The 16,237-nt window shown below is 50.1% G+C and overlaps 1 protein-coding gene across 1 annotated transcript in view; it reads left to right on the top strand.

Moving 5' to 3' along the window:
- The first annotated feature begins 9,435 nt into the window (after window positions 1–9,435).
- Gdi (GDP dissociation inhibitor) overlaps window positions 9,436–16,237 on the top strand; it is a 31,614-nt gene continuing 24,812 nt past the window's right edge. Inside the window, exon 1 of the mRNA XM_089553403.1 lies at window positions 9,436–9,610. Coding sequence (XP_089409529.1) covers window positions 9,566–9,610 — 45 coding nt within the window. The 5' untranslated portion in view covers window positions 9,436–9,565. The remainder of the gene's footprint in view (window positions 9,611–16,237) is intronic.

Consider the following 16,237-nt stretch of genomic DNA (forward strand, 5'->3'; position numbering starts at 1 on the left):
TAGTGTACAGTACACGGCTGAGGAGAAAGGCATGAATGAGGCGACATTGGTCGCGCTCCTTCATGCCTCTATGATGTCCCGAAACCCTGCGGATGAGGTGCGATATCGCGCCTGCAACCTGCTTGAGTTTCTTGAGGGTAGTGGTGTTTTTGCCATCGTTCTGGATGTGCAGGCCCAATACACGGAGGGTGCCAACCTCAGGTACCGGGTAACCATTCAATTCAATGGCAATGGGGGAGCGGGGACAGCGGCGGTTCTTACGCCGGATGAGGAGCAGTTCGGACTTCTCTGGGGAGCAAGACAGTCCGATGGTCCGTGCGTAATTTTGGGTGAGGGTGGCTGCTTCCTGTAAGGTGTTCTCTATGTCGCCGTCACTGCCGTGGGTGGTCCACAGGGTGATATCGTCGGCATAAAGAGTGTGCTTCAGGTGGGGAATAGTTGCCAATTTCCGGGCGAGGGGTATGAGGGTTATGTTAAAGAGAAAGGGGCGTTCCGCGGACTGCCTGGCAGCGCTACAACACGCTGTCGCGTTCCACTCCTAAAGGCGAAGCTTAAGCGTCATTAATTAGCAGTTTATTAGTATTTAGTCATTAATCAGTCATTACACACTAATCAGTAATTTGTCATTACTTCGTCATGAATTATGTGTGACGTAATCCAGTGGTAACATCACCAGTGTCACATACGCAAAGTGGTACTGAAAACGCTTTCGCCTCTACGCACTTCGGACAGTTTCGATCGCGCTGCATATACATTCTTGTCAGGCCTGCGTCTCGTCGTGTCCGCGTGCGCTTCGCATTATGCCCGTAAACATTTCATGCTTACTCTACTCTCGGTTACGGGAGAGGCAGAGTTTTTTTTTTTTTTTAACCGATGGTGAATTTCGCAGCATCGGGATTCGAACCACGGTCCTCTTGCACGCGAGACGGAGATTCAACCTCTGCGTCATCGCTGCCACTGACTGCTCAGATTTAATGCGCAATACTCATTTTGACGTTTGCACCATCCTGGTTTGTAATAAGCGAGCGTTCGTTATAGCTGCGGCCGTTATAAGTGAGCGCTGCTCTACCACCTAAAGAAGAAGCACGGGTACTTCAGTGAGCATATCGATAAGCACTCCGCGTCACGCTGGACAGTCGACGTGCGGCGCCGAGTCGCTGCTGCTGATACTATGGCCCACAGCCGCGCGGACCAAGCCCACAGTGGCATGCTACCTGCAGCATGAACTGTATGAGCTCCGTCTTCACTTGCGCAGCACTGTCGGCAGTAGCCTCCTCTTCGAGACACAGGCAGGCGCCCACCGGGCTCTGGAGCACCGCAGCAGATATGACCAGACTCTGTTGTGCGTGTTATGCAAGGTGTGCGGCGACGCGTGCGAAATGATGGAACACATCGTCCACCAATGCGCAGGCCTCTCAACGCCACCACTGGAGGGCGCCATAATACCGCTGATGTTGGGGGTGCCCCAGGAGGCAACGCTAGTCCGGACTGGTAGTGGCGACCAAGGGACGTCTTGTGGAGTGGCTGAAGGTTGTATGCCAGCGGTAGTTTGTGCAGTGAACATGTGCACAAAAGTTGAAGCCAAGCCCTCTTCCTCTCAAGCTAATGGGAACGGCTTTTACCCACGGGCTTTTCTCATCCTCTTCCCATTTTACCGTTTTTTTTTCGTTTTTTTTTTTCGTTTGGCCCGTGCATCATACATGGTGCAGACTCGTTTCGAATGACATGGCCCTTAGCATGGTCATTACTGACACAAACCACAAGGACGAGTGAAGGCGATAGGCAAGCGCTTGTATGTCGACTTCGCCCGTCCTTGGGGAGTGGTTTCTACACATTTTGTATCAAGCATGAATTACTAACTAGCCTAAACACACATTTTACTAAGCTTCATCACTGTCATCATCACGCTCGGCCTCCTGAACGAAACAAACACCGAGGCTGCAATAACCAAGCGTCGACTCAAGTGCAATTGGCTGATTGCTGGTAAGCGAGGCTTGTTTACACTCCTTCTTATAACTTTCTTTCCCTTTTACAATACGCCTAATGGCAAATATCTCGAATAAAAAAAAAAGTTGCCGGTCTTCAGTTCGTAGCCGATGTGCTCGGCCGAACAAATTCTGGCTAGTGTTCGGCAATGGCTGGCCAACTGCCACAACGGCCAATGGTTGGTAAAAGGCAAACAGCTGACCACTGGAAAACGCCTGGCATATAGTTGGCCGCCGACGTGTACGCAAGCAAACAAAGGCCGAGGCCACCAATCAGGTCGATTAAATTTTGAGGCAAAAAAAAACGGCAATGTAACTGCTGATACGTCGTTTCTTGCCATGTCATTTCAGCTCTAGAAGCAGGTTGGTATAAGTGTTGTAGTGAATTAAAACTACGTATCAGCGTTGATATTGCAGGTGTTTTCGTGGTTCACGACACAGACATCGTTCGGCTGATGAAATCGAAAGAGCATGACGGTAGAAATTCAGTTCTAATTTAGGCGTCGTAGCTGGGCGAATGCAACGGGGAGATCCACCTATTTTAATGTTTTACGCATCATCTGAAAGAAAACACGCCACTAAAATTAGGTATCTGTAGTATGTGTAGTATCTGTAATTGGTATCTTTAGCCCCTTTCCGTTCCTTTTGGTTGGTTTGGTTGGTTTATGGGGTTTAACGTCCCAAAGCGACTAAGGCTATGAGAGTCGCCGTAGTGGAGGGCTCCGGAAATTTCGACCACCTGGGGTTCTTTAACGTGCACTGACACCGCACAGTACACGGGCCTCTAGAATTTCTCCTCCAAAGAAATTCAACCGCCGCGGCCGGTATCGAACTCGCGTCTTTCGGGTCAGCAGCCGAGCACCATAACCACTGAACCACCGCGGCGGCCTTTCCGTTCCTTTTATTTTTTCTGTTGTATTCCTATATCACCCCCCTTTCTTTTTTTCGTGGATGGTCTGAGCATATGCGATTACTTACCAGTTCTAAAGGGTATGGCGACATCATCATTATCACAATGAATGGAGCAGCAATAACGGTCCACTAAAACTTGTCAATGAGGCTTGCATCACTGTGCCATAAGAGCTGTGCCATAGGAGAGGGATTTATATTAATGTGATAGCATTTAAGTGGTTGTGTCACAAAAAATGTCCGGCTTCCCTACCACGAAGTTCCCAATCGTAGGGCACCGCCAAATCTGAAAATCTGAGGACCCACAAAATCTGAAAGTTTGCATATTCCAAAGAGCCCTCAAATTTATGGAAGTAGGCCCACCACAGAAAATTGATTAAAGTGAATTATTGAGAATTAGTGGGTGGTTAAGGTGGATTGCTGGGTCTGGTTATATGTTAATCCAAGAAGGTACTCGAACATTCTAGAAGATGACTCATGCGTACCATACGGGAATAATGGAACCTGCCCCACCGCGGTGGTTCAGTGGTTACGGCGCTCGGCTGCTGACCCGAAAGACGCGGGTTCGATCCCGGCCGCGGCGGCTGAATTTCGATGAAGGCGAAATTCTAGAGGTCCGTGTGCTGTGCGATGTCAGTGCACGTTAAAGAACCCCAGGCGGTCGAAATTTCCGGAGCCCTCCACTACGGCGTCCCTCATAGCCTAAGTTGCTTTGGGACGTTAAACCCCAATAAACCAAACCAATAATGGAACCGGTTCCAACCAGCTTCAGCGGGAAAATCACGAGAATAACATTAGACACCCACTGTGGGCACTATATAGTAAGAAACTAAATGCTATCGCATTGTCTTCTGTGACAGTTTGTTAAGAAGACCCTCGAGTTTTTAGTACATAATTATTGCGGATTTGCAGTCGTGGTCGCGCTCGCTGATCATGTTTTCCGGAATCGGGTTACAAAAAGGCAAGTATAAAAAAAACGGGCGCATGCACTGATCGAAAAATATTCGGTAAAAATCTGTGTACCTGTTACGTCCTTTATTGCTGGTGGCAGGGTACAGACTGGCGGGGAAGCCGCCAACACGTGACACATGGTAGCTCAGGGTTGCTTGGCCCTAAAGATTGTCCCGCTATAACACTCCTCCCCCCTACGTCACGAAGTCCTTCAGATACGCAGGGCGGCTGCGTTGGCGCTGTGGTCGCTGGACTTGAAGGGAAGCACTCGCTTCACGGTCCTCACCACAGGAAGCAGATTCGGTACTGGGCGCTGCAGCCTCCTCCAGTCTTTCTCCTTGGTCCCGTCTTCCAGGGTCCTCTAGGCTTGAAGGAATGCCAAGCCCGGAACACCCTGCCGGGGAAGCAACCAGCGGTTCCTCCTCTTCACACATCCCAGAAGCGAAACTGTCCAATGCGTAGCTGGCAGAACGACTTCTGAGTTGGTCAACATGACGTCTCCATCGACGACCGTCCTTGGTGACGACCAAGTACGACACTGGTCCTGTGACAGCATCCACAATGCCCGGCAACCACTTGGGCCCATAGAGATAGTTGCGCACAAACACTCGATCCCCCACATCAAACAGTCGCACTGCCTGGCTACGGCGCTGCATCACCTGCTCTTGTTTCTGCTGCACACTGGACTGCAGGTCAGGATGCAGACGCTCTAACACAGTTGAAAGTTTCCTGCCCATTAGCAATTCGGCCGGGCTCTTGCCTGTTGTAGCATGAGGCAGGATATGCTGGGTCATTAAAAACCTAGCCAGACGTGTGTCGATATCGCCTCCAACCATTCGCTTGAGTACTCCCTTGGTTTCGCGCACCATGCGTTCTGCTTGACCATTCGAAGAAGGGTGATATGGGGCAACGGTCACATGTCGGATTTGATTCCGGCACATGAAGTCTCTGAACTCCTCCGAACAAAAGGCAGTGCCATTATCAGAAACAACAGTTTCTGGAATGCCATGGGTAGCAAAAAGGAAACGAAGCTTCGCACAAACTGTAGCTGTCGACATGGAATTCATCCGGCACACTTCCAACCACTTTGAGTGAGAGTCCACCACAATGAGGAAAACTTTGCCTTGGAAGGGCCCAGCAAAATCGATGTGTAGTCTTGTCCAAGGACGCTTGGTGAATTCCCAAGGGTGAATCTTTGCAGCTGCTGGCGCAGACCTGGATTCCTGACAACGTGCACAGTCTCTCACTTTCTGCTCAACATCTCTGTCAATTCCTGGCCACCACACGGCTCCTCTGGCAAGCCCCTTCATCTTGACAATTCCTGGATGAGCTGTGTGAAGAATGTCCATGACATACGGTCGAGCTGGCTCTGGAATGACCACACGACTGCCCCACAGCAAACAACCTTGGTACACCGACAGTTCATGCTTGCGGCTCACAAACGCTGCAAACTCTTCTGGCAGCTTACCCTCTGGCCACCCATGCTGCACCCAATTGCAGACTCTAGCCAACAGCTTATCCCTTGACGTGAATCTTGCCACCTTCCTAGAGTTCCATGCTACTTCCGGCGCCATTTCCAGCATCCCTACTTCCCCAAGACGCTGCTCCTCTTCCTCTGCCCTACTGGCTCTCAGTGGTAAACGACTGAATGCATCAGCATTGGAAAGCTTCTCCGCTGGTCGATACTCAATTTCATAGTCATAAGCCGATAACATGAGGGTCCAACGCAGCATCCGTGGTGATAGCACCTGGGGAATGGGCTTGGCATGGTGCAACAGTCCTAAGAGAGGTTTGTGGTCTGTCACAATTTTGAAATGTCTCCCATATAGAAACTGATGATACTTCTTTATGCCAAAGCCGATGGCGAGCGCTTCTCGGTCTGTCTGGGCATAATTCCGTTCTGCCGCACTCATAGTTCTCGACGCATATGCAACCGGTCTCTCGCTGCCATCTTCGCACACATGACTCAACACAGCACCCAGTCCGTACGGGGATGCGTCACAGGCCAGCACTAGGGGTTTGTTGACATCATAGTGCACCAGAACATGTGATGACTGTAGCAGATCTTTCGCCTGGCGAAATGCTTCCGCCTCAGCTTCCATCCAACGCCACTCGCGACCCTTGTCCAACAGCCGGTACAGTGGCTCCAAGGCATGAGCTGCTCCTTTAAGAAACTTGTTGTAAAAGTTCAGAGCTCCTAAAAAGGCTTGAAGTTCCTTTTTGCATGTCGGCTCTGGGGCCTTGTGAATAGCACGCACCTTGTCTTCTGTCGGCTGCACACCTGCAGAGTTCACACGGAATCCCAAGTAACACACTTCCTCAACACCAAATTGACATTTGTCAAACTTTAGTCGCAGACCGTCTTCATGAATTCTTTTGAGCACTTCTTGTAAACGAGCATTGTGCTGCACCTCATCCTTTCCACCGATCAAGATGTCATCCAAGAACACAAGAACACCATCAATTCCATGCAACAGTTCTTCCATGTACCTCTGAAAGATAGCCACTGCCACTGCCACGCCAAATTGAAGACGGGTTACGCGGAACAGTCCCCGATGTGTTGTAACCGTCAACAAGTCAGCTGTTTCTTCATCAACAGTCTTCTGTTGATACGCCTGTCCGAGGTCTAGCCTTGAAAACTTCGAGCAACCTGCCAGCCTGGCAAACAGCTGCTCCGGTGTCGGCAGGGGATACGTCTCCCACTGCACTACACGATTGACTGTGCTCTTGTAGTCCCCACAGATCCTTATCGATCCATCTTTTTTGACAACTGGAACGACAGGTGTTGCCCACTTCGAGTGCCGCACAGGCTGGAAAATGCCTTGGCTCACCAACTTGTCCAGTGCTTCGTCCACCTTCGGTCTCAATGCAAACGGTACTTGTCGTGGCTTCAGAAATCGCGGCGGAGCTGCCGGGTTCACCTCTATGCGTACAGGAGGCCCTTTACTTGTCCCAAGTCCAGGCTCAAAGACTGAAGAATACTTCTTGAGCAAGGCTGTTGTTCCCCTACTGCCAGTTCGACTCGGCTCGTACACACTGTGAACACCACTCAGACTTATTCCCAAAGACTTGAACCAGTCCCGACCGAGAAGTCCGATACTAGCACCCTTAACCACCACCAATCGCAGGCGATGTTCCTGCCCCTTGAATTCCACCTTCACGGTCAGTTCACCCAACACTCGTAGTTCCTTGTTATTGTAAGCTCGGAGATGAAGATTACTTGGGCGCAACGCCCTTTTCGATATTCGCAGTTTCTGCATAGTCCGGTCGTTGATGACTGAACACACTGCACCAGAGTCCACCTCCATCTCTAGGGGACTTCCGTTGACGCGCACTTCCACTCTCACGGCTGGCTCTTCACCAGACAGCACGAACACGTCGTAAACGTCCGACGCAGCATTCTTGTGACGGCCTCCACTGGCCCGTTTTTTGTTCTGAGAGTTGGGTTCAGCCGAAGCGCGAGCTGCCGCCTTCCTCCTGCATGCTCTCACTATGTGCCCTCGTTGCTTGCAGAAGTGGCACTGCATATTCATGAATGGGCAACTGCTTGGCGAATGCGCACCCTTGCAGCGGAAACATACGCTTGTGCTCCCAGGCGAACGAGCCTGCTTATGGGTACCCTCCTTGGCTGTCACTGGCGCAGAGACCTTCGCAACACACGGGTCGAAACGCTGCCCGCTCACGCTGCCAACTTCACACGATGCGGCACTGCCGCGAATTTGCTCGGTCTGTCGCTGCGCAGATTCCATTGCAATGGCTTTCTCCCGAGCTGTAGCAAACGTAAGCTCCGGCTCCGCCAGCAACCGACGCTGAAGGGTCTCGCTTCGCACCCCGCACACTAGCCGGTCGCGCAACATGTCATCGAGCGACGCACCGAAATCGCAGTGTTCCGAGAGACGTCGCAATTCTGCGATGTAGTCGGCAATTGACTCACCGGGCTGCTGTTGACGTGTGCCAAACTTGAAACGCTGTACTGTCACCGACGGTCGCGGCGAGAAGTGGTTTGAGAGACGCCTGACGATCTCATCGTAGGCCACGGCCGACGGCGCATCCGGAGAACAAAGGGAGCGAACGATGGCATACGTTGCTGGGCCGCAAACGCTGCAGAGCGTTGCTCGCTTCTTCTCGTTACCGTCGATGTCGTTTGCTTGAAAGAAAAATTCGAGGCGCTCCAAATACAAGGGCCAAGACGTCGCCTCTGTTGGAACGAATTCCTCAATCGTGCCCAGCGCAGTTGCCATTTTTACCTCGTCGCCAATTATATGTTACGTCCTTTATTGCTGGTGGCAGGGTACAGACTGGCGGGGAAGCCGCCAACACGTGACACATGGTAGCTCAGGGTTGCTTGGCCCTAAAGATTGTCCCGCTATAACAGTACCGCTTCGAACAAAATCGTTGCGCAGTCAAACACCTTACGCAGCAACATTTCCGTTGTGTCGAAAAGAATTATGTGCTTAATATTCAGTGTTCGGTCCCTTTAACTAAACGGTAGCAGTGCTTTCGCGATAGGAGTGGGCAGCTGTACCTTTAGCTGTAACTGGCGTCAAAGGCTGTGGTCTTGAGTGGTCGAAGCTCGACGGGGAGCATTTCAGTGCATATTTGTAAATCACGATTATATAAATGTAACAACCTAACTTGTCCTCTAAAACGGCGATTTGGTGTGGTGGTGATGGAAGGGGGGGTGTTTGCTAAGAACACATGGTTATTTCCTCTAGCAGTGTTCGGGATGTTCGCGGACGTCGATGTGGGCGGCACGCAGCTACGTAGCGAGCCGACGACGAGGCCTGTACTCAGCTGTTCGTTCTAGAAGCAGCCAGTGCTAAGCGGCATAAGCTTGAACTGCTTGCTCCAGTGCTGCTCGCTAACGCAGAATTTTGCGGAACAGGTGCAACGAGCTGGTAATGCTGCAAGTTCAAAGGAAAGTGGCATCGTCATGACGAAGCATGCGTCAGTTTCAGTTTCGATATTGCTTGGAGCCCGTATGTATTCGTTGTTCTTTCCGTAGCCAAGCAGAACGAAACTTGCAAGAAGGCGCAAACACCATACACGAGGCGCACTTTTACGATTACAATTTCGTCGATGCTTTTCTGTTCAAGCAGCGGGCGAAAGCGGACCGTCAACCCTTGCCATAAGGCACCGAGTGCTGTGCAGTCAATGCACGCTCGGTTTGTTTGGCGTGAAAGCGAAGCTTGCCGAGAGCATGCGAACGGTGCGAACTCGCCATCAAATTTGCTGCACGTTCATAAGTATAATATTTTTTTGGTGACCGATTGCCCTACACTGATCACCTTTAGCCTCATTTCTTTATTTTTTGTTTTTGTTTCGCTCAGTCGTCGAAGTAACAAAAACAGATGACGCGACGTCTTGTGTTGCGGCGCAGTGCTACAACGACCACAGCTGTCCCGTAGGAAGTGCGATACACAAAACTCACTGTTTCGTGAGTGTTTATGCCTTGCTTAGGCAACGTGACGCATTCATACTGCGCACTGTGTCTGTGCATTTCACTGCGATCCTCGGCCAGTATTAGCCCGCACGAGAAACGGAGGGCGCGCACTACTTTCTTCCTACCCGCGGAGGAACGACTCAGCGCAGCTGTTGTTCGAACAGCCGTCTCCCACCTCCCTCGTCGCGTCTGAGGGGCTGCTGCTCGGTCGGTTAAGTGCTCGGTTAATTTTATTTCACCGTTCGTCCAGCGCCTGCCGCCGGCCCCCGTGATAGCCATGGATGAAGAGTACGACGCCATCGTGCTAGGCACCGGGCTCAAGGTGAGCGCCGTTTGCGGGAGCCTCGGTGGGTGGGGTGTTTTCGTGCCTCCAAGTCGCCGGCTCTGCTCGTTAGGCCTAGCCGGCTTACAGCAGCTCCGTTTGTCAGAGCTCGCCGCCGACTGCAGGAACCGTGCAGGCTATGCGATATGTTCGCGAACTGCCCAAGTTGTGCTCGAGTCTGGCGCCGGGGACGAACCGCTTTCGGGAGTCGCGTTGTTGTCGCCCGTTTGACAGGCCCGATCTGGCGCCTCGCAACAGCCTCCTCCCGGTCGGGGCCGCACTACAGCTCCACGTAGCTTGACCGACATTCTGGGCGTCGAGTGCTGTGCGCCCGTCCGTGCGGATCCCGGTCTGCGCGGATAGCAGGCAGCTGCGGCCCGGCCAGGGTCTGGTCGTGTAGGCCTAACCCGTTTGTGTTGCCCTGGGCCCGGCCCTAGCTGTCAGCTGAGCGCGGTCCTCGGCACGCCGGGTGACCCTTTCTTGACAGAAGGGCCCTCGCCGGCACGCGATCGACCGGACCTCGAGGACCGGGGCCGGCCCGCAACAGCGGTCCCCGCCGCCCAACGACGTGTTCGTGCATGCGCCGCGTAGCCGTGCGACTCGCACGTTGACCGCCGCCAGTCGGGAGGCCCGCCTTCGAAAAAACAAACAAGGCGTACACGAGAGCGGCTGCTTGTCGATCTCGCGAGGTGGCTTGCGAAACGGGTCGACAACGGTTTCTGGAGACGCGATCTTTTTTTCTTTTTTTTTCCACCCGCTCGGCGAGGTCGGTGCAGTTTGGGCGAACAATGCCGGGTAGCCTATCCGTCGGTGCCATTAGCTCGGCCAAGCATTGCAGCGGTTTTCCGGGTCTCCTTGGGCGAGCCTTTGTCGCCGTGTGGCTGGGAAGTGCCACACGCCGCGAATCACGGCCCCGGCGTTGTCACCTTGTCTGACGTTGCAATTGGTTTTCGACACTCGCTTCTGCCTCGAACACAATGCCGAGCATGTATTAAAACTCGTAGGCGAATTTCTGTCGAGTCTCGGTGGAAATAGCGGAAGTGTTATTCACGCTATCAGCGTTTTGACCGTTCACACTTATCTGTGGCCGCGTGTTGTCGCACCTTTTGAATTGTTTATCGGTGTGGACATTGCTTCCAGTGAAAGGTCCGAAACCTGCCCTGCATGGTGTTTGCATGGCCAAAGCAGCGGTTGTTTTACTAGCCACCACTGCTCATGCTGCAAAACTTTGAAACCAACAAATCTTGATCTGGGAATTTTCGATAAAGCTGAGAGTTAGGCAGGTTTGTTTTTAATGTCCACAGAGAATTGCTTCTGTGTTCAGAACGAGACAGAGGCACAGGGTAGGGCATGGCTACTGTAGGCGTATCAGATTGTGTTACTAGCCCCCCCCCCCTGCTAAATTTTCAGCAAATCACTCTCATCAGTTGTGGCAGCCGTACATTGGGCATTGATTGTTTCGTTGTGGACAAGTTATGATGTAGCCCCTCCGTGCTTTGAGCACTGCTTTTCATTCTGTTTGAGAAGCCCCTACGAATGCCCGTGACTTTTTGAGGGCTGGGTTCTGGACAGTGCATTCTGGCCCTTGACACCACATTTAGAGGGGGGGGGGACCATGGGGGGGAGGGGGGATGCATGGTCTGGCAAAGATTTTTTGGCCCCGCCGCGGTGGCTCAGTGGTTACGGCGCTCGGCTGCTGACCCGAAAGACGCGGGTTCGATCCCGGCCACGGCGGCGGAATTTCGATGGAGGCGCAATTCTAGAGGCCTGTGTACTGTGCAATGTCAGTGCACGTTAAAGAACCTCAGGTGGTCGAAATTTCCGGAGCCCTTCACTACGGCGTCCCTCATAGCCCGAGTTGCTTCGGGGCGTTAAACCCCAATAAACCAAACCAAAGATTTTTTCCTGAGCGGAGCATAAGCACACACAGTGCTGACTTCCTAGCTAAGCATTTTACGGCACCAACGAAACAAATTAAAAGGCAAAGCAGGAAGAAGTTGAGGTGAAAACGGTGCACAGACTTCACAAAGGCACCATATTGGCGTACTGTATAGCAAGGTGACTTCAGTGTGAAGATGTGGAAGCAGCAGGTAGTAAGGAGCTAATCATTTTTATTGGCACTACAGCAGCTTGGCTCAAGTTCCACGGCTAATGTGTTTGGTATGCTGAAGGGGGAGTGAAACACGCATCTTTCATGCTAGCCAAAAGCTGGTGCTTGGCTTTTCTGGGAGCACAGCAGTGTGGCATAGGTGCTGGAAATAGCGCCAGGCGAGCAATTGGTGAAAGTAGCAGAAAAGATGGATAGGGGGGTTGGGTAGCTTTTTCCACAAAGAAAGAAAGAAGTAGCAAGTCTGCGCAGAACAGCCCCAACAAGGAAACTGAACAAGAAATGCACTTAATTATATGTAGAAATATTTGGCTAGGTGTGGCGTAGAATGGTGGAGAAGCTGCAGCGGTGGCTCAGTGGTTATGGCGCTCAGCTGCAGATCCGACAGACGTGGGTTCGATCCCAGCCGTGGCAGTCGAATTTTGATGGAGGCGAAATTCTAGAGGCCCGCCCGTGTGCTGTGCGAAGTCGATGCACGTTGCAGGTGGTCGAAATTTCCGGAGTCCTCCGCTTCGGCGTCCCTCATAGCCTGAGCTACCTTGGGACGTTAAAACGCGATAAACCATTAGATATGAAGAGCAATGCGAAAAAGTACTTCAGTTCAGGTTGTTTGCAGACATATTTTGCTAAGGCTAAGGAAGCCAAGCTGAGCAAGCACTCATTTCAAGTCAGGTCAGCTAGCTGGACAGGACACTGAAAAAGCTGTCCCAAAAACAAAAGATCTTTTTAAAAAAAATGCTAGGGCAGGAAGAAATTTTCGGCTCCATATATGAGGTAGAATTAGAGTAAGTATTAAAGGAGCATAGACATCTAATTTGTGTGTGCTTGTTTTCTTCTTTGTAACAATGCGTATGAAGCGTTAATATACGTGATTTCAGCATGGTATTCGCCTAAAACCGCTAAATAATTTGTAACCGAATTTCTCTCCCATGCTGTTTGTTTCAAGGCCAAACGATGGCTGTGGTGTCAGTGATGTTTGCTTTATGTGAGGCACGAAAACATTGCAATATAATCGCTGAGTCATTGTTTTAATTCGTTACATCGCTAAAGCTAGCCTGCCTCAAGAGCCGGAATGACAACAAATGAAGGAGCAGCGATTATATTGCAATTTTTCCATGCCTTACGTGACCTATACGCAGCTTTGACGTCTCAGAACTGTTGTAACCAAAATAGCACACGAGAAAAACTTGTTTACAAGTTATTTAGCAGGCATAAGCAAATACCACATGGTGACCCATGCGTAATGATGTCTTCTGTATCATTGCATCAAGATAATATGCTGCTAAAATTAGGTGTCTATACTCCTTTAAAATTAGCACGCCGAAAGTTCAAAAGCAGCAGAGGAAGTTAGGCAGGTGTACACCCACAGCAAAAAGTGTATGAAACGCAGTATTAGCAGGAACTTAATTTTATCAGTTTATTTCATCACCATCTTTGCAGACAGCCTGGAAAAGATATACAAGGCCTAACTCTCATTGTGCGCATTGAAGTGCATCATTATGCATTGAGCAGTGTGCTCTGGACGCAGTTAAGTAAAGTTTTTGTGATGGTCATGTTCCATACACTTGTTTCGATAGGTTTACGCAAATATATGGTGGGACACCCAAAACAAAATGTCCCACCCTGTACACAAGTACCGTTATTTCTGGTATCCACTCCATTGACTATGCATGATTAAAAATTAAATTTTGTGGTTTGCGGAATATAAAGCATTTCTTTTTTGTCCCATATCGCCAAATATTCCATAAAATTCCCAACGCTTTTTCGGTTGCAAGGTTTTAAGGCACATACGCTGTGCTTGCACATACAGATGCCCACAAAAGTTTTCGGAGCGCCGAAATCACGAAAAGCCTCAATTTTCTTGGCACGTAAATGCACAGCCATTCATTAAAAAGTGCACCGTGTTGTTCGTGGAGGAAAGCGCAGAGCTCATCCGTCAATTCGTGGATGCATGCTGAAACTGGTTGGAAATAAACTTGCGTTGCAATTTTCGTGTTACGAGAACTTTTGTGGGCACCAGTAAGTTTTCGGGCATCAGTTATATACCTGGCTCCTGTAGTTTATGTGCCATGTGTAGAGAATCTAAGCAGAAAAAAAAATGTTAAGCCGAAATTGACTACTGCAGGACTATACACCTGTTACAGACTCATTGAAATTCACTAAAAAGAAAAAGAATATAAAATGCCTTAGCCCATGCCACTTTATATAATGGGTTTCCGAGGCAGCTGTGTCGCTAGCAGTTCAAATGAAATAGGTTAAGGAGATCGGAATTTCATATTAATTTTTACCTCGCGTAAGGTCATCTCAACTCTTAAATTAAAAGTAGTGCCACCAAGGCAATGCCAATGATGCAGAGGGGAACAGCCACCGAGGTGGATCAGGCAGCTGCGGAACTGCTGAAGACTGGACTAAAGATAATGTGCCTGAAAATCCAGCAGCCCCGTATAGATCGTTCACAGCGTGTAGTTCTTCTGTTTGAGACCAGATGGCGCCACATGTGCTCCCAGAACACGGCGCCATTACATGAAGCCTGATCACGTTTCGACGCCTGAAGTGATCAAATTAGGGTTTTCGCATGACCTTCAAAGCTTTGGCCAAACCATAGGGTCGTCTTCGCACTCCTTTACAACCATATCAGCCGAAACACTGCCTGTCTGCATTGAACCACGAGGCGTGCGCCGAGCAGTCGGGAGGCGTGTAATGGCGGCGTGGTCACATGATCAAAGATGGCAGCCCCCATGATACGGCGCTGTAGAACGTTTATATGCAGTGGCTCATGGCTGGAAGCACACCAGAAGAGTGGGAAAGGTTTAACATAATGCCAACCCATGAGAACGGTGGCCAAAAGCATTAACTATTACGGTAGGATACAACTTTAAAAAAAAAACGGCAATTAGTAACAATGAAGCATGGTGTGCAGTGTTCTGTATTACTACGCTGGCCAGTGACAGCTGTACACGAAATCAGCTTTTTAATGGTTGACTATCAAGCAAGGCAAAGGCATAAAATTTCTTGTGCTTGTTATTTTGTCTGGTAGTCGGCTTTTTGTTCAACTAAAAAGAATAGCTTTACAATGGACTACTTTATTTTGTCTGGTAGTTAGCTTTTTGTTTAGCTAGCAAGAATAGCCCTAACAACGGACTACTTTTTTGTCGCGAATGAATTGTGTGCTGTGGTCACTGCAGACATAAGCTGTATCTGACTGTTGGCTGATTAGCTCGTCATCCGTTGTGTACATGTTTGTTCAGTTAATTGCTAAGCTAATCAGAGCAGTCAGGAGGTTGGAGTTTGTAACGGGTACTTAGTAGACCGCATACAACGTAGTCTGCATTGTACGAACCAGCAGCAGCCATGGAGGCATTGCGTAACGAGGGCATGGATGAAGCGTGCAAATAGACTTGGAAGTTGTTGCTTCACAATTGCTCATACAATGGCCGTAGTACTCCACGCTGCCAATGAGCAAATAGCAGTTGGAAAGCACGTGTTGGGCGTGAGGACAGTCTCTGCTGTTAGGTGTTGTTCAGTGCGTGAATAACTCAAGAGGAGTGATTGCAGCGAATGATTGAAGACCTGAACCCTCGGAAGTCTGTGGTAGGCCTAGATGTGCATAGGGTGGCAGGCAGCGTTAGTCTCCCATTGAACATGTTGGCAATGGCGCTGTATGTTCCGCATAGTTTAAAGAAAATACAACTCCTACCACTGCCTCGGAAAGCCAGTATCCTCGTGAGGAATTGAAAAGTCAGTTTTGTAATTGCATGTCTATACTCGGTTTCATACATAGCAGGCAACATTGCAAAAGCTAACGTACCGGTTCGTGCAGGCTCAGTCTGCACCCAAGAAGTAGTTCGCCATACGACCAAAGTGAGCACAAGCATATTTTGCTGCGACAGATCTCGAGTGCCGTGAATGGCAATCACAGATCACGACTTCCAGAATCGCAAACACGCGGTCGTTTCGGAGGCGCAAGCAAAAGTAATGTGAAATTCCAAAAGATGGCGACAGTTGCGCTTCTCGGCATTGTCGAAACAAGCCAGGCCGGCGTTCTTTTTTAAGTCATTCTTTGCAACTTCGCAACCATGTACGTATTACGTCTGTGTTGGTGACTTCGGCGCGTGTTTTCCACTACCTACACCTGTCGTGCTCGGTCTTACTACAGTATGCCACCGAAGTTGCGCAAGAGCTACACCGCAAAGTTCAAATTATCTGCGGTCGAGTATGCTACCGAAAACGGAAATCGGGCTGCGGGCCTACGGAGCTAAGAAGCTTTTATGCGATCAGATGAGTCCATCCATGGTTCATTTCGCGATGGTCGAGCAAGCGTGTTTAATTAACCCTCACTAGACTAAGTGGGTAAATTGGGGTGCGTCTTATACACGGGTGCGTCTTATATACCAACTTTTTCATTGAGAGCCTTCATATATGGTGGGTGCGTCTTATACAAGGGTGCGTCTTATACACCGGAAAATACGGTACATCTATGCTAAATGGGGACTGTAAACCCTAGCAATAAGAAAAGTTAT

This window comes from Amblyomma mixtum, chromosome 7, assembly GCF_055824585.1.
Source record: "Amblyomma mixtum isolate Tamu chromosome 7, ASM5582458v1, whole genome shotgun sequence".
Classification (NCBI taxonomy): domain Eukaryota; kingdom Metazoa; phylum Arthropoda; class Arachnida; order Ixodida; family Ixodidae; genus Amblyomma; species Amblyomma mixtum.